Here is a 23,516-nt window from a genome sequence, read left to right as displayed (position 1 = left end):
CCTGACAAGTAGAATGTATACAGTACATAAAAAGAATGTTCCCCGAATCAGAATTCAGAGCGTCAATTTGTTGCTAAGTTGCACAATCACAAAACAAAGTTGACTGAAATGGCCGGGTATTGGTTGAAGATGGGTGGAAATACCATAAATGCAAAATTATGCACGCTTTTCTAAACAGGGAAGCATCAATCTATCTCTCTAAACTCATGGTAGATCTAGTAATATCCACTCGTACAGAAATACAAACTCTGTGTAGAATGGTGTAGTGGTACCGCTTGTACGCACGCAGGCTGGCTGAAAAAAAAAACCTTCTCTCATAGTGCTGTCATTCTTTGGAATGAGCTGGATAGTGGTACCCGTAGTGCGGTTTCAAGGCATTCCTTCGGTGCATCCTATTGGAGAGCGAGAAACCGCTAAATTGAAGCAACCAACCCTATTTGGCTGGTTCCAGAGTGGAATCAAGCAAGTAAATACAAAATAATTTAATAAGTATATGATCATAGCAAATGTATACTTGCATGTATATATGCATACACACAATATATATGTGAACATTAATGTTCTACATACAATATATTTAGGTATGTCTGCATGTATGTATAATCCCTGCAGGTCGGTTGTTTATTTGTTCATTGTTTGTAACTCTTATATGTTTTTTTTTTACTTGCAGGGTCCCCAAGAAAAACAGAAATTAGTCCACTGACAGGGTTACCCTGGGTAAACAAAACCAAATAAATAAATCAAAATAGATAAAGTGGTTAGTCAAAAGTAAAAAATTGTCCCAACAGCAAAATTTGCCATTTTCACTACTAAGACTGCGATATATTTGCAACACAGCTTCTGTGAGGGGGCCATGGCAAAATGTTGCTGATTACTGTACAGATGGATGTAAGAAACCAGGAATGCCAGCAGAGCCTAGGAAGCATGGTTTTGCCTGCTCAACAATGAAATTCTGAACTAAATGCCTTTTTTACACTCCACAAAAACTTGCATGAACAAGAGCAGGATTAGATACTGCCTCTCTTAACAGTGGCAAGAATACCTACTGCACTGATACATTGAGACAAGTTAAAATCACTGAATGACATCACATGGGTAGACCAATGTATAAGGAGAAAACTAATAGTGTTGCAAGAAACTTGCAATCAATTGAAAGTCAAAATAAATCATAAGTCTGGTCAATAATTGTTTATTAAACACATTAATAATGGTCTGTTTCTTGCAACAAGAAGTACAAATCATTTTTTATAAAATTCTCGTTGATCTTTCAGTTACAAATTAGCGACGGAAATATTGCAAATATTTTCTTGCAACACCTCCTAAGAATGGAAGTACAGCCTGTAAAAAGTATGGTTATCCAAGTTCACTGATGAAATTCTGCAACTGATGATTCTTCAGAAAAAAAAGCATGAGCGGGGAGAGATCCCTTGCACCAATCAGTCAATATGTGTGAGGATCTGTACACGAAGAAGTCAAGGCTCGGCATCAGGTATGGATTACATCATCATTCCAAGACCACAAAATTTAACAAGTCAGACAAGTTTCATCATTGTCTAGGAACCTACAAAGCAATGATGTGTAAGTTGAAAAAGACGAGGGGAAAGGGGTATGTCGAATATAAAGAGGGTAATCAGTAAGAAAGATATGGCCAAAATCATTATGATCTATTTTGCCAAAAGAGGAGGTGAAAATCTGCATGACAAGAAAGGAGATGACGTATTACTGCAAACAGATGACCAAAATGTTCACTACATCACACACCGTGACATGCTTACCAAGATCAGAAGAGAAAACAAGGATGAAGGATAAAGTTGCTACTTGTAGGAGATTCCAGGTGCCCAGTCTAAATATTTCTGGCTTACAAATCAGCATTCCATCCTGCAATGGATGGCTGCGTCCTAAACATACAGTTCCAGCAGAAGGCCAAAGCTGCTGTAACTGTCCACTAGTCATGAACGAAGGAAATCACCGTGGTAGCTGGTTGTGCATAGAATTACACAAGCAACAGTCTTCATGCCGCGACAGTTACTGTCCTGGATCACTCCTGTTTCACTTACCACAATGTCAATACCGTTACTAGTCACAAATCGGAAACATCACTTAATCACTATGCCTCTACAAGAAGATGACAGGAAGAAAGAAAAGTGTGGTAGAATCGCTTGAAACAATTATGCAAGAAAATGTAAAAACATCATCTAATGCTGATAATGGCTATAATTTGGAAGGTTTTAACATTACAAATGGCCAAAAGATACTACTCTTCTGAGGAGGCTTGTGTGTTAATGCCCAATGAATTATCTGCTGAATATGATGAAGATATTAAAAGTCTCACTACAGTCAATGCAGTGATTTTGATGAAACAGACACTGAAGATGAAATATCACCTACACAAAAAACTGAACATCAGTATAGCCAGGTTCCAAAAACAAAAAAATGCTGCTGAGACTTCAATCAACAAGTGACCCATATTCTTCAGAAGGATATTGATGAAATGGTCAAATGGTCAAATGGTCACAAACCTGGGGAATGAATTTCAACCCCCTGAAATGTGAATCAATGCATGTTGCAAGAAAGAAGAAACCAGGTGAAGCTTCATATGATATCCTCGGTGTCACCTTGGATAAATGCAAGCAGACCAAATACCTCAGAGTTGTAATCCACCATGATCTCCAATAGAAGAGCCAAATTCACCTTGCAACAACAAAAGCAATAGGAGTCTTGAGCTTCCTTAAACGAAATTTCCATCATTGCTCAAATTCTGTCAAAGAGAGACTCTAGAGTCTATCTTACCCTTGTTCGACCACACCTGGATTATGCAGTCGCTGCACCCTTACACATCAAAAAATATCTCTTCCCTTGAACGAGTCCACAGACAAGCAGCCCGATTTGTAACAAATACATATGAAAGAGAATCAAGTGTTACCCAACTTCTAAATTCACTCGAATGGAATTCTCTCCAAGAGAGACGCGAAGCACACTGTTTAAGCTGTTTCTCCAAAATGTTACATGGCAAACTGGATATAGATGCCGAGCAAACACTAAACCTAAGCCAAACAGTAACAGGGACATTCCTTCCAGTTTGAGGTACCATCTTCCAGGCTCAATGGAAAAAAACTCTTTCTTTCTTTCCCCGCACAATTGCATTGTGGAATGATCTCCACCCTACCCTGGTATGTCAAACCGACCCAGATAAATTCAAAGCTGCTATTCTAAAAACTCCCTAAATCCACCCTCAACCACCACAACCTCCAGTTAAAATTCCATCAGGAGTATTTTGGAGGAACTACAACCAAGTACCATGGAAATAGAAGATCATGCATAAATTTCAAATTTATTACTTCATTCTACCAATATACTTGATATGTGTAAATAACGCAAGGAGTCACAACTATCCCATATAAAGCAGGGTTCAAAGGGTTATGGGATATGAGAACCTCCGTGAAAAAGCATGTGGTTTCTATAAAAGCTTGCAGATTGATCAAAAGAAGATTAACCCATTGAGCTTGATAGCCAAGCTATCTAAAGTTAGGGTCTATGGAAAATGTCACCTATGCAAAAGTTAATCTTTTAACAACATACACTCTCTTTCCAAAAAACTGGGTGTTATTTTCAAAACAAAATACATATGGGGGCTTAAATATGCATAAGAAATTAAGAACATGTAACAATGTAAAAAGATGTAGAAATTGTTCATTTTAGAATTCCTTCAATTGGCCACTCTGGTGATGAATGAAGTACAAATAAAACAAAAATATCCAAAGCCTTCTGCAAGGTTATACAGACATTGAATCCTGATTTGATATACCGGTACTACACAAGAAAGGCTTCTTATTATTGAAATATATTCTTCACTACTAAAAAAAAACTGGCAGCAGATAAATTTATTATGTAACCTGAGAATATTCCTTGTTCTGTTGATGACTGATTTCACAAATGTTGCTCAGGACCAAGGGACAATCAACTCCCTAGCTCGACACTGGATACTCTTGATCGCCTTCTCCTCTTGCCAACCTTCCTAACCACCTTCTTCCTGCATCCTTTGCCGAACCAGCCTGGCATACTGCCCTCGACTTGAACGTTGCCCTCTGGTGATGGCATAGGAAAATTCTGTCCCTCCATCTCTTTCTCCTCCTCTGTATCTTCATTGTCCTCATGTTTTTCTAAACCATGTTCGGATTCAACATTTTCTGAGAGTGTGCTTGATGCATGTGTGCTCCTAAGGCTGTCTTGTTCAGTCTTGATTACACTGTCTACACTGTGGTTTGAAGTTTCAGAGTCCAATGTTCTAGTCACATCCATAAGGGATTTTGTCACATAGCTGCCCTCTTCATGGGGCTTCAGAGGAGTTGCCATTTTGAAGATCGGATCACTGTCCCTGTAAAGAGAATCACCAGACTTCTATGAGACTAAAGTTTAAGTAGTGAAAGCTACTACAAATTATCCTTCTTTACACACTATAGATGCTGAAATTCCCCGTCCACTTACAATTGGAATATCCAAGCCCATCTGACAAAAAAAAGTGATAGGAAGTTCCAAAATTGAAATTTTTACAGGCAGACTCCAGTGTCCTGAAATCCACAACTCATGGTTACAATGATGGATACTTGAATATTGAAAAAATGAAGACCCAGATTTAGGTATGATTTGGCAGGAAAAACTGTTCAGAAATGCCACAGGTACGGCATAGGATGTTAACACTCTTGATTTGATGCTTGTTTTTATGTGAGTATAAGTACAGACCCCTACAAATATATAATTAATTGTAAAATCAATTGTTACACTAATCAATGGCAAATAAATTCAAAATCAATTGTAAAAACAGATTTTATATGTTTACGTCACAGGGCCCTGGTTTCATAATAAACATACCCAATGATTTTTCAATGATTTTTTTATGCAATCGGTGAAGTCCTTACCTTGTATAAAGAGGTATTGAAAGATCTAGGTGTTTCATGAGTAGTAACATCACATCATCACATCGTCCATGGATCTTTAGGGATGCCTGGCTATCTTTGGGTGTCCACTGAAATGCAGGAAAATGTTGAAAAATGATTAGGCTGTCATGTGTTTTTTGTATGCCTGTATGCCTATGGTAGAGAGCTAATTGCACATTTTTGAGCCATTGTTACAATTAATATTATTAAGAAAAAAGTCATAAAATTTTGGGGTGCTATATTTTTGCATTCAGGAAATATTACGCAAAGCGTTGAGGAGGCCATAATGAACCCCATCAGGGTTAAAACCAACTTGAAATTATGGTTAACTTCAACACGCTTAGGAATGTTTCTGGCCCTCTCACCTGCAAATTGACAATGAATAACTTTGGTCTCTGACTCTTTGGTCTGTCTGTGTTCCAAAGGCACTGGTATCTTCTTAGAACCTGGAAAGACAATAATATACCTCAGGTTAAATAACGAACTAACTGAGCTGCACAAATTTCTGAAAATCATTGACAGAGAAGCATGCTCCCATTCTATTCACTGCAACACTAGAGTGATTGATCAAATAATCTCATTCACTTAATCTATGTATGCCATTGTAGTACAGTAATGACCTGACAATTGAACAACACCTTTATCTCAGGGTGTGTTTATGCTTCCACATTGCGGGACAGAATCAGCGTTTTCAAACCTAGATTCAAAACGCCGATCGTAAACGTGGTATTGGGAGTGCTGTTTATGCTTAACTTTTCAGAGGCGAAATCACGATCTCCAGCTGGCTTCGCGTCGTAATTTTCGTTGAGCAGGAAAGCGAGGTCAAATTGTTCGCGACTTTTTTCGAAAGTTTTTTTCCGAGTGTTGTTATTACGTGGAGATAACATGGGGCAATGGAACTGTATTTGCCGCGGATTTTCATCTCACCGGAAGCATGTACCAACTGACGTCATTTAAACACGTTTGCGATCGTGGTTCTGTATATACTTCCCTAGAAAGCCTGATTCTGGTCAAACAACGTTTACCAACGTACCCTTTTGTGAGTTTACCACTTACCACTTACTTTCATTTAAACAGCGTTTAAATGAAAGTAAGCATGGACGCAACCGTGTTTTGGACTAATCACGTTTGGAAACGCTGATTCTGTGGAAGCATAAACACGGCCTTAATAAATCAAGAGTTGCAACTCAGTCATATGAAGGTTATTAAGTAAAATCAAATGCATATAGTAAATGGTCAGTGAAATGGTCAGTGATTACAGTTCAGATTTTATAGTCGGGACATGCACATCAGAGGAATCATCATCAACTCGTGTGGTAAACCAATGACATTTGTGAAGTTAGGCGATGAAATTGCACTAGCTTGAGGTTTGTGAAGGAGCTCTCTACAAACACTTTATACTTGACACATGACACTAATACCTACAGACTGGTTCCCAAACACAATATAGAATCAGTTCTCTCGGTAGCATCCATCGCACCAGGCCAGTTTGAGGGATTTTCTACCACTCCCTTCTCACCAAAGTGCATTTACCTACAGACTGGATCAGGGCGTCAAATTATTTTTTCTTCCTCAGGAGCAAGTTTTGAAGCTCAAAGTTTCCTCAATCAGCTGGTAAAAAACAACCACTTGTGGTTGATTTTTCATAATCAACATTATTCTCAAATGTCTACATTTTTGCGTATTGTGAAGAAAGATACAACATGAGTTTCATATTCACATGGCTGTACTGTTACAAAGTCACCCCAATAATACTTGATAACTTATGTATAGACTTTCAGTACTCACTTTGGCTTTCTACTGTTACAGGTAGTGCATATAATTGAGCATCTAAATGGATGAAAGATCCATTCCCAATTAGAAACTATTAGTTTAATGATGGAGTTGGGTCGTTTAGACCTAGAGGTACAATACACCTTTCCAGCCTGGACGTTAGGACTTCTTACTGATACAAACTTACAGTATTTATTCTGTACTGCTTTATGCTTAAATAGACCTTGCAATTTTGTACAGTTGTAATCGTACATATTGTGTACTGCTTGCTAATGCTTATCTCTAACATCATACAACTTCTGTGTTGTTACAACTTACAGACTAAGAATACTTATTTTGCACTGGTAGAGTTTACATGGTCCTTAGGAACTTACAGTGCGTGTTATATCATGTAGGCGGTAACTAGCACATCAAAATGAACTATATCACGACAAACGTTTATCGTAGTAAAACTATTCTTATTCTCCTTGTGTACACTCTCAATACAACAATCTTAAGTAAGGGATATAATATCGGATATATATATCAGAATCTCAAGTATCAATTAATAGATAAATAACATTGTTTTGCGCCTATACTCAATTTCCTCACTCAGACCTGTCCTCACCTCACTGGCACTGTGCAAGTGCAAGGTAAAATATGTATAAAAAAATCCAGAATAAGTGTGCTCAGTATTACTGAATTACTCTGCTACGTTTTGCAAGCTAGTCTAGACGTAACTAAATGAATGAAAATATGGCACTTTTTTCTAAGTCTCACTGGCACTGTGCAAGTGCAAGGTAAAATATGTATAAAAAAATCCAGATTAAGTGTGCTCAGTATTACTGAATTACTCTGCTACGTTTTGCAAGCTAGTCTAGATGTAACTAAATGAATGAAAATATGGCACTTTTTTCTAAGTTTTCTCTTTTCTTCTTTTTTCCTCCTCCTCCTCTTCCCCTTTCTTGCCTTCCTCTTTTCTTTCTTTTCCTCTTCCTCTCCTTTTTCCTCTTCTTTTTTTCTTCTCCTTTTTCCCATTTTTATTTTTTCTCATGAAGGCACAATTTCCTCAATTTCTTCTGTTGCTTCCTGGGAGCGGTGCTCCCCGCTCCTGCACAATTTGACATCCTGGACTGGATCCCAAACACAATATAGAATCAGTTTCATCAGTAGCATCCATAGCACTAGACCAGTTTAAGGGTTTGTCTACCACTCCCTTATGACCAAAGTGCATTTACCTTTAGACTGGATCCCAAACACAGTATAGCATCAGCATCCTCAGCAGCATCCATGGCACCAGACCAGTTTAAGGGTTTGTCTACCACTCCCTTCTCCCCAAAGTGAACTATGGTGTCTCTTAGAGGTTCCTTGCACTTGTGGCAGTCCCGACTTGTCTTATGCCTCCGGAGCGATGTCTGTTCTGTAACATCGAACAGTCGCACGTATTGCCTCTCTGGCTCACATTCTGTGCAAACCTACAAATGAAAAGATGGAACATTCTTCTAAGGACTTCAAATTACTTCATAAGCACATAGTTGACAGGAATATCAAATTTGCCTCAGGATGTTAAAGAAAAAAAATTGAAACTAATCAATTCATGAAACAAATGCAATAAGAAATTCATATTTGATGATATATTTGCGTATATAAATATAACAAATGAAATATAAACATTTTCAAATGCTTCCCACTGATTGATAAAAACTAGACATTATGCTTACTTCAATTAATCAAAGAAGTAACTCCCAATCAAATCAAGCATAGCTACGAATGTTGAGCAAGACACAATTTCTTTTTGTAAAATATTATGCCTTAAGATGGTATAATGTTGACTGTGATAATATTTCATAACCCAGGGTACACTATGCTGCATTATTATAGAGTGCTTTGGGGACTTCTGGGGGGCATTTCATCAACATTTTTGTCCGACAAGTTGTCAGATCTGACATCTTTCCTTGATTTTAATTGGCTGAGAAGCACTGTCGGAAAAAATGGGACTTGTCGGATAAAATGTCTGACATGTCCTTTCATGAAATGCTCCCCTGATATAGCAAGTATGTGAGTGCTATGTACACTGTATGATGTAATGCTGGTATAATGATCAAAAGCATACCTCAATGTACATATTACCATGGAGCTCAGATAACCTATCCGGAGGAACCCCACTCCTCAAGTGAAGGCCATCACAGTTCTGGGATACAATGTGCTTCACCTGTAATAGGATTAACACAAAAATAAATCGATGATCAGCATTCACCAATGATATGAATGTTGATTGTTAGGACCGTATTCTAAAGTCAGGTTTAACTTGGGCCATGATTTATCTCTGTGTTAAAATTATGGAAAGCCATAAGTGTCAAAATTTTGTTCACATTATTTATTTCCAATATTAAATGTGTTCATTTGTTATCTTTTAATGATAAATAAAACTGTTTTAGGACTGTTATTTTGACATTTGGTTTCCTTTAATAGTTTAGTTAATATAGTTCAAGCTTTGGTATTTAGTTCAGCTTTGTTTACATTCTTGATGCTTCTGTTGTCATTCATTTACATTTGACTTTCAACCTACTTCTCCTGTCAATCCTTTCCTATTCAGATGTGTTCATTCACTACATTCCCACATCTGATTCTTTTGTTCAACATTCTTATTATGTAATCATCCCACCATCTTATTCATCTCCATCCTCTATCTCTTATTGGTTATTTTTATGAATTAGACTTTTCCACTTTCAGTTGGCTCCTCCATTCTCTTTATTTTCATTGGTTGATTTGGTGTAATTTAAATGCTAGTTTTGTAATGCACTCGTGAGTTTTACTGAGGCAAGGAAGCCCAGCAAATAAAGCAGTGCACTACCAGACTTCATCGAGTTAAGTTCAATTTTGTTCCTGTGTCTTCATACTTAAGTGCCATCTTCTCCCCCCGTTTGCTTCTGTTTGATGTTATAATAGTTCAGGTCTCGTAACATGATTTGGGGCTTTTATGATAAACTGTCTGAAATTTTTTACTACTGGTAAAATGATAGGGGGGGCTTTTATAAGATACCCCTCTGAATTTTTTTACTACTGGTAACATGATAAACGGCTTTTAAAAGATAACCTGAAATTTTTTTTTTTGACAACTGGAAACATGAATTGGGACTTTTATGAGATACCCTTCTAATTTTTTTTTGAACTGGTAACATGATAACAATGGGGTTTTTACCACATACCACTCTGAAATTGTTGACAAATGGACAACTTTGCATTTGGATGCCTTTTTTACTACAGGAATTTAAATCTGAAAGTTTTAATATTGGATTTAAACTTTATCAAATGAAAATTAAAACTGTTGAGAATCTGTTTTGGCACCAAACAACAGGTCATCGGGCATGTGTAAAGTTGTGTGTGACGCTCCCAATTATGCCGAACCCTTGGATAGTCATGAAGTCATTAATCCACTTATTAAAAGAATCGATATGAGAAGAAATACTAATCAAACAAAGTGAACGCATGGATGAATAAATCATTATTGTTCAGTCATATAAGATTGGTATAAAGAGCTTACCATGCCTTCTTCCACAAGTTTGGCTAGAGCCATGTGAGTAAGGGTTGGATCTGCATCCACCAAAGAGCTGTTCCTGACAAACAAAACAAAAATTAAGAAAGCTTTCTCAGTTACAAATTCAACACGTGACACAATAACAATTAAAAAATAATGTTGAATTTCAATGTATATTCCAATGAAAATATCCTGAGGATCACATTCTGCAAACTGTTCAGATGTGTGTGTGCATAATAATGACAACAATCAACACAAACATTATTCCTTAATTGGGCAATGTTGAAAAGCCATATACAATCCCAATCTATGATAATTAGAGCTTGATTCGAATATAAAGACCAGAATTTTACATGAAATACATGGCCTTAATTGGCCTTGGATGTTTTTATGCCCTTTCTTCTCTTCCCCATTTAGTGTAAACAATTTTTTTGGACATGTTTGGCATCACATAACTTAAGCACAGTTTTAAACCACGATTTAGATTATTAGAATTCTGAAAATGACCTGGAAAAAATCATTTGGTGTCAAACTTATATCAAGTCAGATGTTTAGTATTTGGTGTTAATTAGTGTAGTAAATTATATGTATGCAGTGTAAAAACTGATGAGGTGTATCTTATGGTGTCAATTTGCGAAATTTATAAGGTGCTAATTTGTGAAGTGTATGGTGTAAATAGGGAAGTGTGTAATATGGTGTTAATTTGTGAAGTGTATGGTGTAATCAGTGTGTGAAGAGTATTATATGGGGTTCATTTGTATATTGCCTTATATGAAATTGGTGAAGTATATCATATGGTGTTTCAAGTGTGTCAATTTGTGAAGGTGTAATTAGTGAAGAGTATTACATGGGAATGTTTTGTAAAGTGCATCATATTGATGAAGTATATTATATGGTGTTTTCAGTGTAATGTATGGAGTCAATGTATAGTACTATGATGTTTGGTGCAGTTCACAGAGTAAAAATATGAAACAAAATATTGTTGACTTACTGAAGTGAGCTCCCTTTCCCTTGTTGAAGTAATGTCCATACTCCATTTGGTCCTCTGTAGTCGGGGATCGAGGCTGCCTGCCAAGATCACAATAAATTAGACAACAGGTTCAACGGATATGAGAAATTTGCCAAGAAAAGATATAAATGCTACACAAAAACACTACAAAATGAAAAGAGAATGAATATCACTCCTACATGGATAACATGCTTTTCCACATTAATAGAGGAAACTTCTTGAAAACCTACCACCGCACAGAGCTATAGCCCACTCCCTAGACAAAAAAAAAGTTGTCAGTAAGCCACAATGTAACTCACATGGGTGGGCTATACATGTGTGTTTAATAGCCCCTACCTTCTCTGATTTTCAGGAAAACAGCCTGCTTAGAATGTACAACTTGGTTCTGATATATGGTCGATTTTGCCACCTATCTTGCCCACCTCTTGTTGGATATCAAAACTGCTATCATCATTACTCACTGTACTAATTCCAGCTCCTGTGTAGATGACCAGGTTCTCTGCATGCTTTACTGCTTCTGCAAGCTCTGAAACCTTGATTTCTAGTTCTTCAGCAGAATCTTGAACCTTTGTAGAAAAAATATATTAACTATTTCAAAGGGTCTCTTAAAAAAAAAGATCAGAAAGGGAATGCTATATATATCTGAAAATTCAAAATTTGAATCTTCATGCCTAAAATTGGAATGTTACATACTCAAATATAATCATCAACCCTTTACAAATTCTCTATAGAGGCTTTAATCATTACCCATACCAGTCCCTACACCCTAATTCCATCCATGTAGATTTTCAAAAGTCTGCTGTACCTGATGATATAGGTCAAATTGCGTTCTAGGGACTTTGGGTTAAAAAGTTCATCATGACCTACAGCTGTATACCAAGAGTAAAACCAGTAGTTTAAAAATGTAAACCAGACAATGCCATGTGTTGACATTGGGATCTATTTCCGTTATTTAAGTCATTTCAGTATTTCAACCAGGGTTGATCATTAATGTCTCCATACCTCTTGCGATTTCTGACGATTGAGCTCCCTCAGTTGCGCCCTCTTCTCGAGAACCTTGACAACCTTTTTGTTTTGTTTGATGATGCGTTCCTCCTCTGAACTCCTATCAGCCTGGTTCTTCTTCAGGATTGCCCTTACCTGGGATGATAAAAAATTATTTCAATATGAATTTTAAGCTGATTAACCCATTCAGGACAAACTGACCTAATTTGTGAACTGCCTCGATAAGGAGATCAGTGAAAAGCCATTTCTATAATTTCTGCAACCATGTATCCTAGACCTAGTAGCTTTAAAAAGCCATGGAGGGAAAAAACTCATAATAAAAGAACAATATCATGAGCAACTTAGAAGTTTTCTGAATGAAATGGTGTATAAATCAGGGCATACCTTGGCACACATTAGAGCAGCACATTGAACTTTTTAAAATTATATATATACTTCATAGTCCCAGGCATTGCATTGTGTGTGTGATTCTGCTTTTGTTACAGAACAAATTCTGCACATTATTCCCTATAAATTTGAATATTTCTGTCAATATTTGACACCATGAGTTGATTAATTAAAGCACCAATCTTTTATTACTTTACAAGCATGACAAGCTTTCCGATTGTATCAAATTTGTTTGGATTCCTTAAAAATGTCATAAAGACAATAATCTCCCTAAATAAAACAAACCTTCAATCCTTTTTTTACAGAACAAAGTCTGCACATTTTCCCCTGTAAATTGGAATATCTCCATCAATATTTCAAACAATAAGTTGATTTAAACACCATTACTCTTCTTATTTCACAAGCTCTCCAATGCCAATGGTACCAAAATTGTTGGGATTCCTTAGCTCTTCATGCGTTACGTTCGCATTATTGCACATCCGTAGGCGTGTTTCATTCACATTTTTGCACAACCACACATTTCCCATAGACGTACCCTGTCCCATTGTTTTTCGAACAATAGCATGCCCCGGAGCGTGCCTAGCTACAATGTATAGCCTGGCGTTTGTGTATACCGTACATGTGTACCGATCGATTGATCGATCGTGCGTGCGACATTAGTTTAGCGTTCGACGGATTATCGAAGTTTACAAATTACAGAATCGTTGAGTTTTCCTTGAAAATTAGTATAGAGATCAGCGGTAACCCCCCAAAAAATTAATACATCCTGATCACAGCCAGGAAGTTCATTGAAAAAGGAGAGGAGAAATTCAATAAAACCCTCCTCACAAACAATACCATGGCCAGGTTTATTGTTAGGAGTCTGTGACTCATGGCACGAATGTGAATGAGACCCTTTCAATGGAGTACAGTACCTTGACCAGGCAAAAATTTACTCTTTTATTTTCCACTATATATATGGGCTATTTTTATCAGATTATCATGATTTTGGTATCAATACAAAGCTTATGTAATGAACAGTCCAAGTGGATAAATAAAAATCATGCCACTAACACAAGAACCAAAGTAAAAGGGGGGCTAAATTTTGTTGGAAGTATTAGGAGAAAGCATTTAGAAAATGTAATTTACTATACATTTTTCCATAATTTATCCAATAAATTTATATACGATAAGAAAGCCCAGGAAACACTCTACAAGTTTGCTACACAACATTTTCTTTCAAAATGATCAGATAAAAAGTTATGGCACTCTAAATAACAGAGTGTATTATACTGCATAGAGGGGATCACTGCTAAAATAATGCAACACACAGGGGGTTTACAGGTGAACGCATGAAGAGTTAAGATTTCAAGAAGTCTCTCATCTCCCTGACAAAGACACTTCACAACTACAGGGGACGGACTTGGCACTCAAACTGCTTTACATAAGAATCGATGTAAAGCCAAAGTAAAGGGGGATAGTTTTGCACCTTTTTTTGTGTTTACACACAAACAACATTTTAGAGCAACAGGCCTTTTGGCTGTTAAACATGTTTATCATAAAAAAATAACATAAAAAATTTGCACAATTATACATGTAGGCCTCGGCCTAATAAAATGATTTTAAATCATTCAGCGATTTTATCTGTTTTGGTCCAATTATCCAAATTAAAGCTTCCGATACTTTCAATCATATCAAACACAATGTTCTTATGAAATTCATTAAACTCCTACCATAAATACACAAATACATACAGAATACAAATATTTTCATTTTAATTGCCAAATAGATTAGACAATCATCAGCTTTTAATGATCTAACTGTGCATGCACCCATGCATGACCATGACCATATTGATATTCGTATGTGATCGTGAAATATTTTGGGTCACTTGAAAATTGTACTGTATTACTGAATGTGTGTTTTCTGTGGGGTAAATTGAGAAAACAACAAAATTACTTTAGGATGGTTATTTTGTCATTTTTCTATTTTGTTTATTTCCTTTGAATTGTGTTTTCTTCAGGTGTTTTACATTTCTGTTCTGTCTAGACTTTAGTTCATTTGCATTATTTTTCAGCACTGCCCTTGCAGTCTGAACTTAGGTTATTGAGTTTATATTTAGTTGTCATTCATTCATTCTTCTCTGAATGCCTTTCCTCCTATTCTATTTGTCATCTTCATTCCTTCTCTATTATCTCTTCAGATGTTCCACTCATTCCATCCCTCACCTGACTCCTTCTACATGTACTTCCATAATTACATAATCACCAGACATCTTTGTCATCTCATCTCATTCCTTATTGGTTATCTTATGAATTGGGTTCTTACATTTTAGTTCGATCCTTCCATTTTCTTTAGTTTGATTGGTTATTTCTAATTTAAATATTTATGTAAATTATAGGATGATTTGATTTTTACCTGAGGCAAAGCAGCCCAGATATTAAACAGTGCACTACCAGACTTCTTCGGTTTAAGTTCTCTTCATTTTGCGTCCACTTCACTATTTCCCTCTTCAGTTTGATAATTGAGTTTGAATTAGAACTTAGAATATTTTCTACCTCCAAACATAATTTTCTCAACCTTACACTACTTTTCATAAATACTTCTATTTTGAGGCCCGGGGGTCTGCTTTTGACCATTTTTCATCATGTTTGATGTTTTTATTCAATCAAAAATCCCTTTTTGAGCTTTGGACATGTTGGAAGGATGTTACAAAATTTTAATTTAAAGGGGAATCCAGCCTTGGCCATAGAATGTTGTGTTGGGAAGGAGAAAAATGAAATAAACAGAATGGTGAAAGTTTGAAATAAATCAGACAAGCAATAAGAAAGTTATAGCTGCTTTAAAATTGAGATCACTAATACCATGTAGATGTCAAATTGGCAACTGGGTAAGTAATATGACAAGGGGCAAGGACAACTTCCCCATAGGCTATGTACTTTATTATCTGGGATTTGTGGTTTTCTCCTATAACTACCCATTCCCCTGGGGCAGTAATCTAAATATAACTCAGGTAGTAGTTGTTTAATGTCCTCATGAAAGAAAAATATAATACGAAATAAAACTTTTGGGGAAAATGACACTTAAGCCAGAATATGTATTGGAGTACATGGAAGAGTAGTCCTTGCATGACATCACATAAGTGGCCAATATGATACAAGGCCATTCGATAAGACAATCACCCATTTTGTCTCGAGACTCGAATCCGAGACGGAGCTAATGCAGTCTCGCACCGGCCGATTACCAGCACACCTAATCACCAATACTTGTTCCCAAATGTCATGACAAGTCTCTCAGTCACATTTGACGTCATATCCACCACTTTTCAAAATATCGTGATCAGGAATGGCTGTATTTCGGCTTCGATCTCAACGTCGTTGATCGACACGGCGTAGACATCACTTTACAGATCGCTTGGATTCACCGTGCACCGTAATGTTGATATGAACTGAAGTTAGCAACCAAATCATGCGAACATGTGGCGAACAAACTGCCAGCATGCCGCATGCGAATCTATGTTCACATGATTTGGTTGCTAACTTCAGTTCAACATTTCGGTGCACGGTGAATCCTAACCCAGGGAGCGGGCAGGCGGGAGCTCCCCGGGTTAGGTGAATCCAAGTGATCCGCGAAGCGATGTCTACCCCATGTAGATCTACTAGTGCAACGACGTTGAGTTTGTAGCCGAAATACAGCCATTCCCGATCACAATATTTTGAAAAGTGGTGGATATATTGACATCGAAATGTGACTGAGAGACTTGTCATGACATTTGCCAATTGGGAACAAATATTGGTAATGAGGTATGCTGGTAACCGGCCGGTGCGAAACTGCATTAGTGCCTCCGAGACTTGACAAGTGCGAGACCCTACACAGATCTTAACGAATGGGACATGTGTCATTGGGGAAAATTAGCTTTGCATCACTCATATTGACATTCTTTTCTGTTTCACTCCCTTACCTGACTTTCCTTTTCTTTCGCTTTATGTTTTTTGTAAAGGGCGGTTGTATAAGAAGCTTTCCGACATTTTCTTGCTGGTCTATCTATTGCTAAAGACGATTTTCCAGACATTCCTCCTCTCAATTTGACCAGCAACGGCGCGCAACTGAAATTTTCGATTGTTTCAAAATGCGGAGTCAACGGACAACGAGACAAATTACACACGAAAAGTAATCGGGCCTAGGCTAGAGGTAGTGTATGATTGCATGTAAAATCTGAGACCTGTCGCACTATGTCTGCAACCACTAATTTCTTCAAGACGGCTTCTGCTGAGGAATGGACAAAAGTTCTTAAACTCTACAACCATGTCCTGAATCTCAAGGCTTCTAAGATCCAGAAACCTGGTGGGAGCAAGAATTTGCTGGACCTTGACAAGTGGTAAAAAAAACGGGGTCGGGCATTGAGGACTGAATCATCATCGACATCATCATGATTGACTGAGTGACAACACACAAATCAGATATCTGCTGATGATGATTTCCAGTCGGTCATAGCCAGGATCGAGGCTCCTAGAGAGTAAAAATATTTACTAACGTGAACGTAGAGTAAGCATACGTTAGTAAATGATTTTTACTCTCTAGGCCAGGGGCCACGATCCTGGCTCATGTGGCTAGTCAGACATCATCTGTCATGTCAAGGGACATGGCATGATGAATACGACGATTAGATATCAAAGTTAGTGGTTGGAATGGGATCATATAAATCTAATCATACATGAAATAGACTCAATAGTTAGATATATATCAAAGTACAATTTATAATCATGATAATCACTCACCTCTAATAAAAAATTTGAATTAATGACTTACCTTTAGAATCCAATGTCATGTCTCATGAATCAATTGTGTGAAATAGTGTGTGTGATGCCTCGTTCGAACACTAAATTTAGTATCCTTGCTCTCATAATCGATTAAAAGTTACTCTGTATTTATCCTCTGACAAATGTGTGAAAATGTACTATTACTGTATGAGAGCCAAGAAAGAATTTTGGAAGTTGAGCAAAAAAAAAGCCTACCAGCGTGAGGCTGAGGCAGGCCTGATGTCAGCTAAACTCGCATGCATGTGTGAGTGGCCTGATCCACTCATTCAATGAACAAGGTTATGATATAACCTTGTTCTCAGTTATATCTCCATGTGTGGCAAAAGAAGGGTGGCAATGTTTGGCTTATTTTCTCTTTTTATATGGGGCAATTGCCTGATTTTTTTACACTGACAGTTTCCAATACACTTATTATTCATACAACTTGACTCTTTAATATTTAAATTTGATTCTTTAAATCATTTTTTTCTTGATTAAAAACAGAGATCAAAAAATGAACATTTTTTGCCATATTTCCACCAATAGAGGGTGTACACAAAAATATGCCAAAAATTCAAGTTTTTGAGCGCTCTGGTGAATACCAAAATTATTCCTAAGTTACTAATGAAAAATGAATTGCAACTGTATGGAAATTAGTAATTTTGGTCACAAAAGTGATATTTCAATGATTTTTTTAAAGTGTGTAAAGTGTGTGCTCTGTACAACACTGGATCCGCCAGTGGTGATAATCTAACAGTATTGATTATCAAAGGGGAATCCAACCCAAATAAAAAAAACTTTTCCTTAGAAGAGAAAGAAAAGCAGTTAAATTTCAAAATTCAAGTGATATTTTCTTAAATGATGAAATTTTTAATGTGCTACCTTGGTTATATTTCTTTTTTACTGTGGTTATATATTTTTATTACTGCCCCACAGGAATAGGTACTTGGATTAACTTACAAATCCCTGATAATGAAGTGCATGGCCTATGGGAGGTTGTCCCTGCCACTTGTTATAATTTACTTATTCAGTTAATTTGAAATGTACATAGTCTTAGGGATATTGGTTTTAAGCAGTTATAACTTATTACTTGTTCAATTCTTTACAAACTTTTACCAGTTAGTAGGGGAAGGCGGGGTAAGTTGAGCATAGGGGCAAGTTGAGCCACCAGCTCCAGGCCAATAATGAATGACTCAGACATTGTGGTGGTGTCATGTATTGATGACCCATTGCATAACCCCTAACCCCACCATATTGTTTTCAACTTTGAAACAAAAAGTAGTTTTTTAGAGGGAAAAATATGAATTTCAGCCAAAAAAGTAAAAAAGAGTGTGAAATAGATAAGTGCCTTATAAACACACACGTCTTTAAATATAATAAAGACATGATAACAACATTATTAGTCCAGGTATGGATCTTCATTCTTGTCATAGTCTTTTAATGATGGATGCATAATAAATATGTGGATACAAAATTATCGCACTAAGTTCGGACTGGGGTAAGTTGAGCCAAACAGCATGGGGCAAGTTGAGCCATGGTAATTCCTATGGTAATGTATCTTAAAAAACAAACAAACCATAAAAATCGATTGAAATGCTGGCTGAAAGGAGCAAATTTACATGACTGCTCTTTTCCTTTGAAAGGATGTTAGTATTTATAGAGAATTAGCAAGTGAAAAGACTTTAAACAAAAACTTGACATGCTGGTTCTCCCCTCATACATTTTGTACATAGTTTTTGTGGCTCAACTTACCCCAGAAGGTGGCTCAAACTTACCCCATATATGGGGCAAGTTGAGCCATTTGACATTGTTTTTTTCAAAGGTCACGATGACTTTCAGTGTGGGAATAAAGAGTTATATATAGGTGGAAAATATTTCAGAAGAATTAAATTTCAAGGCAAGGTACTTATTTCGACAAGATTATGAATCATATCAATTCTACCATGCAAAAAGCAAAAACTGTCACAACTTACCCCGCCTTCCCCTACTCTTATTATTTTCCCCTCTCTTGCACACTTACATGTATAAGCCCAAGGTAAGAATTTCCCTTTAGTGATAATGATAATTATAATGAATAAAGCTATAGCTAACATCAATGATGATGATATTGATGTTGATAATGGTAACATCAAATTTATAGTAGGAAAATAATTTATGTACAGTGTAGACATTGTAATCATACAATTCTAGGTCTTACAGATTATACTCTGGCATTCTTTTTTAACTGACAATTCTAGGTCTTACATATTATACTCTGGCATTCTTTTTAACTGACAAGTGAGTTATTTTTGTTGTTGTTGTATACACAGGTTTCAAACAGAACTTTCACAGTCGATACAAGGAAGGAAAGAAAGATACATCACACATGGGGAGTTAACAAAGCTTATGAAGTGGAAATTGAGTGTAAGTAAATTCTGTTACATTTACCAGGGATTGGAGACTTAGTGGCCTGTATTCTGAACTCTGGTTTAAATTAAACCCTGGTTTAAAGTTGTGGTTTAACTATGGAGAGCCAATTGGGGGGACAATTCCCTAACAGTACGGTACATATTCCATTTATCAATCATATGACATCCACATTGTTCATGATTGTCTGGGAATGATAACTGAAGTATTTTTATTCATTATGAAAGCAAAAGAAAATAAAATAGTAAACATGAGAAATATACATTATAAACAGAATTTTTTATTTTGGCTTTCCATAATTTTAGCACGGATTACACCGAAGACTAATTTGAACCTGACTTCAGAATATGGGCCATTGGTTGGAAGGCACTTCTTCACTTTGGGTTATAGGATAACTCCCCAGCCCAAGGCAAACTCTCCCAGAAGAACACTTAGCTATGCTATATACTAGGCTGATGACTATTGGGTCCCAATTAGGACAATCCCGTCTAAACTTTGAGGAATTATAGATATTGTTTTCCTTGTTTTGACATATCTTAATTGTTTCTGCTTTCGTGATATGAATTACCAATACATTTGGATTTAGTGTGGCAAATATCAGTTGACGCCTTGTAGTTATTTATATCCAGGGCCTTAGGTACAGAAAGGGACTTGTTCATGGGACCTCAAGTTATGCTGTATGCTTCTTAAGGATTCACATATTAGGAATTATATTGTTGTTTGTGGGTTTGTGTTTCTTTTTGCTGCTTTTGTTGCAATAACTAAAGAACCGCTTTGATATTTAAAGTGCAGTGAATCATTACATTTCAGGTTATCCTTTATAGTAGCATCAAAACATTCTAATCAAACAAAGTACCAGTATTCAAAGCTGAGGGACTAGCTAGAAACACCTATTGCTTGCTCCTCTATTTTGTTTTTAATCAGAATTTTCTGTTATCACTAATATTCTCAATTATCTCTCATTTTACCAGAGAGGAAAGTTCCGACCCAGATTGACTGAAATGGTCCAGACCAATAGCCCTGACCTTGTTGAGAAGTCTAGCCGACAAGCCTTCAAGAAGCTACCCAATGTAGGTGCTGCCATCAAAGAATTGATTGTGCTGAAGGCAGTTGGTCCAGCAACAGCATCAGGTATATTTGAATTTGATCTCTAGTCCCTAGGATACTGTAAGTTACAGTTCAAGGTAGAATTCTTGCTTGATTGGGGGATGGGTCTGCTCAAGGATGAGTGATGTTTGCACCTTTGCTCATCCAAACATTTCAAAATTAGTCCTTATAGGTAGTTTTATCAAAATCATGTTGATTTTATTTTTATTGCTTTTATCATTTTCACAATGTAGAGGGTTCATGATACAAAAAGTACAAGCTGTTGATTTTTATGTTCAGAGTAGAAATGCTTGCCTTTGTTGTGACACCATTTAAAGTTTCAAAGCGTAGATCTTGTCATTCAAGTTGCATTTTAGAGACATGAAGCATCAACCAAGGGTTTACTTGAGTCTATTGTGTTGCAATCGATATAAATGTTGAGCAATTTTACTTGTTCCGATCTAAATGATCTAGCAGCTATAGCAATCATTAACTTATGGAATATTAATTCATTTCAATTCTTTATTTTCTTTTCTTCTTTTTTTTGGCAGCCGTGTTAGCAGCAGGAGCTCCTGAACATGCCCCATTCATGGCAGATGAAAGTATGTTGGCTATTCCAGGCCTGTCCCCACTGGCTTACACAGAAGCTGCTTATAAAAGATATGCAGTAGAGGTTCAAGACTGTGTGAAGAGACTCAAAAAGGAAGGTAGTATAAATGGGAAGGAGATTGTGGGATGGTATTATAGAAGGAGAATAAATTTGAACCTGTGTTGAAATCCCATGTGCATAGGGTTGAAAGTCGAACAGTGGTATAAATGGTGCAGTGGGCTGAGATTTAATGTGGTGCACTATTCTGGACAAAAATTAAGTGGGTGAAGTGAGTGAGCTGAAAATTCATATTTTTTTAAATTTTTTTTTTTACAAATTTTATTACTTACAATGTACTCCCAAGTAAAACATCGCTCTTAATCTAAATTTTGCCATTTCCTTATTTTTCATCTGGAATTTTGTATTCAAGCTTTTCTGACTTGGCTCACTGTACATTTCCTATATTATGCTATCCAATGTCATGTTCACTGCCCATTCAAAATGGAATTATGTAATGTACCAGCAAACAGTATATTCTATCTTCTTTTAGAAATACTTTTTTTTGTAGACTTCTGATTTGTTTATGAACTTGAAAGCACTGCATGTCTTACTGATTGAAGGAACTTTATCCTGTTGTCTTCAATGAAGCCTCACCAATAATTTCAGATTTTTCATTTTAACATTCTTGCTGTCCAGATCCCTCCGGAGAGTGGACCCCGCATAAAGTGGAACTGGCCCTATGGACCCATTACATGGCTTGTAAGCTAGACCCATCTGTACTAGAAACGAAAAATGGACCATCTAACAAGAGGAAGAGCACTGGAGATGGAGATGAAGAAAAACCTAGAAAGAAATGAAAATGATTGATCCCATGGTCCTACTTCAAATCATTCCCACCCAGAGTGTCTAATCATGGTTACAATGCTGCTACAGGGGGAGAACTAAACTGTTACTTGCTTGTGATAAAGCACTTTAACAGTACTTTTTGTACCTCATATCTTAGTACGAACCCCACTCCGCGTGTTTCAGTTGCCTTCTGCATTATTTTCCCATTGTTTTGTAGTACAATAAATAGTAGATGGGAGGAATTAGCAAAGAAATAATGCTGAGTGACGTTCCCATAGAAAGACCTGGGCCCCTTTTCATAAAAGTTGTTACAATTCAAAGCTACTGAAATCCATCAATTTGATTGGCTGATAGTAAACTTGTTGTAGAAAATTGTCTATTTGTTATTGTAACAAATCTTTATAAAATGGGACCCTGGTCCTGGCTTCTGTTATGATGGCTTAAACCATCTGGGCCTGTTAACAGAAAGGTTTACAATTAAACACAAGTATGAAAGAATTACTCTAATTGGTTCCTGGTCAGTGATTTGAATAAATGAACATGATTAGCCAATAGCCATTAAGTAATTGATTGTAAACCTTTATTTACATAGCCCTAGAATCATGATAGTGATGAAACTTACCACAAAAATCAGTCTTTGTAAAAGCATTAGATTTGTTAGGGTTCAAAGTTTATTTATGATCAGAGGATTTTTCATCCTCCAAATTTCTTACCGGTACTTCTTTTCTGTCAGTATTGAGTGCATCAGACAAAGATCAATAATTCAGTATGTTGCCAAATAATGAACATTTGATGTGCCATGTGATTCAACTTTTTCTCTTGTCGGGTCTTTATACTAAAAGTCCTAATGGTCGTTTCGTGATAGATGATCGCATGTGACTCACATGTGATCCTCTATCACAAAACGACCATTAGGACTACGAGTGGGCACATATGACACTTCAGTACTATGAGCTCCATGGAACAAAATTACTATGTATTCAGTGAGCCTTGTTGAAGTTTTAGAAATAATGATGACAGTGTGAACATGTCACAACAGGGAATTGCACCTGTTATATTTTATAAGATCTTATGTATACCAAGCTTCAAATGTACATGTTTGTATTTGCCTTAATTGCTCGGGGGGGGTTTTCACAAGAGATAATAGTTCTTTTGAATATTTTTTCTCACGTTTATAGCAAATTCC

At 36.6% G+C, this 23,516-nt stretch overlaps 2 protein-coding genes across 2 annotated transcripts; one reads left to right on the top strand and one right to left on the bottom strand.

Annotated features, from left to right (window-relative positions):
- Window positions 1-2,498: 2,498 nt before the first annotated feature.
- Window positions 2,499-16,729, bottom strand: LOC121422449 (NAD-dependent protein deacetylase sirtuin-7-like). The gene is made up of 10 exons (XM_041617507.1): window positions 16,566-16,729; window positions 12,236-12,373; window positions 11,695-11,799; window positions 11,216-11,292; window positions 10,231-10,303; window positions 8,800-8,898; window positions 7,925-8,161; window positions 5,300-5,380; window positions 4,917-5,023; window positions 2,499-4,375 (listed from the first exon to the last, which is right to left on the bottom strand). The coding sequence occupies exons 1-10, from the start codon at window positions 16,674-16,676 to the stop codon at window positions 3,958-3,960; spliced, it is 1,446 nt and encodes a 481-aa protein (XP_041473441.1). The 5' UTR covers window positions 16,677-16,729; the 3' UTR covers window positions 2,499-3,957.
- Window positions 16,730-16,787: 58 nt separating this feature from the next.
- On the top strand, window positions 16,788-23,250 carry LOC121423137. Its single transcript, XM_041618436.1, has 5 exons — window positions 16,788-16,982; window positions 19,713-19,806; window positions 20,781-20,940; window positions 21,447-21,602; window positions 22,181-23,250. Exons 1-5 carry the CDS (start codon window positions 16,837-16,839, stop codon window positions 22,339-22,341), a joined length of 717 nt encoding a protein of 238 aa, XP_041474370.1. The 5' UTR covers window positions 16,788-16,836; the 3' UTR covers window positions 22,342-23,250.
- The last annotated feature ends 266 nt before the right edge of the window (window positions 23,251-23,516 follow it).

This window comes from Lytechinus variegatus, chromosome 10, assembly GCF_018143015.1.
Source record: "Lytechinus variegatus isolate NC3 chromosome 10, Lvar_3.0, whole genome shotgun sequence".
Classification (NCBI taxonomy): Eukaryota; Metazoa; Echinodermata; class Echinoidea; order Temnopleuroida; family Toxopneustidae; genus Lytechinus; species Lytechinus variegatus.
This window is presented reverse-complemented; position numbering and strand designations above follow the sequence as displayed.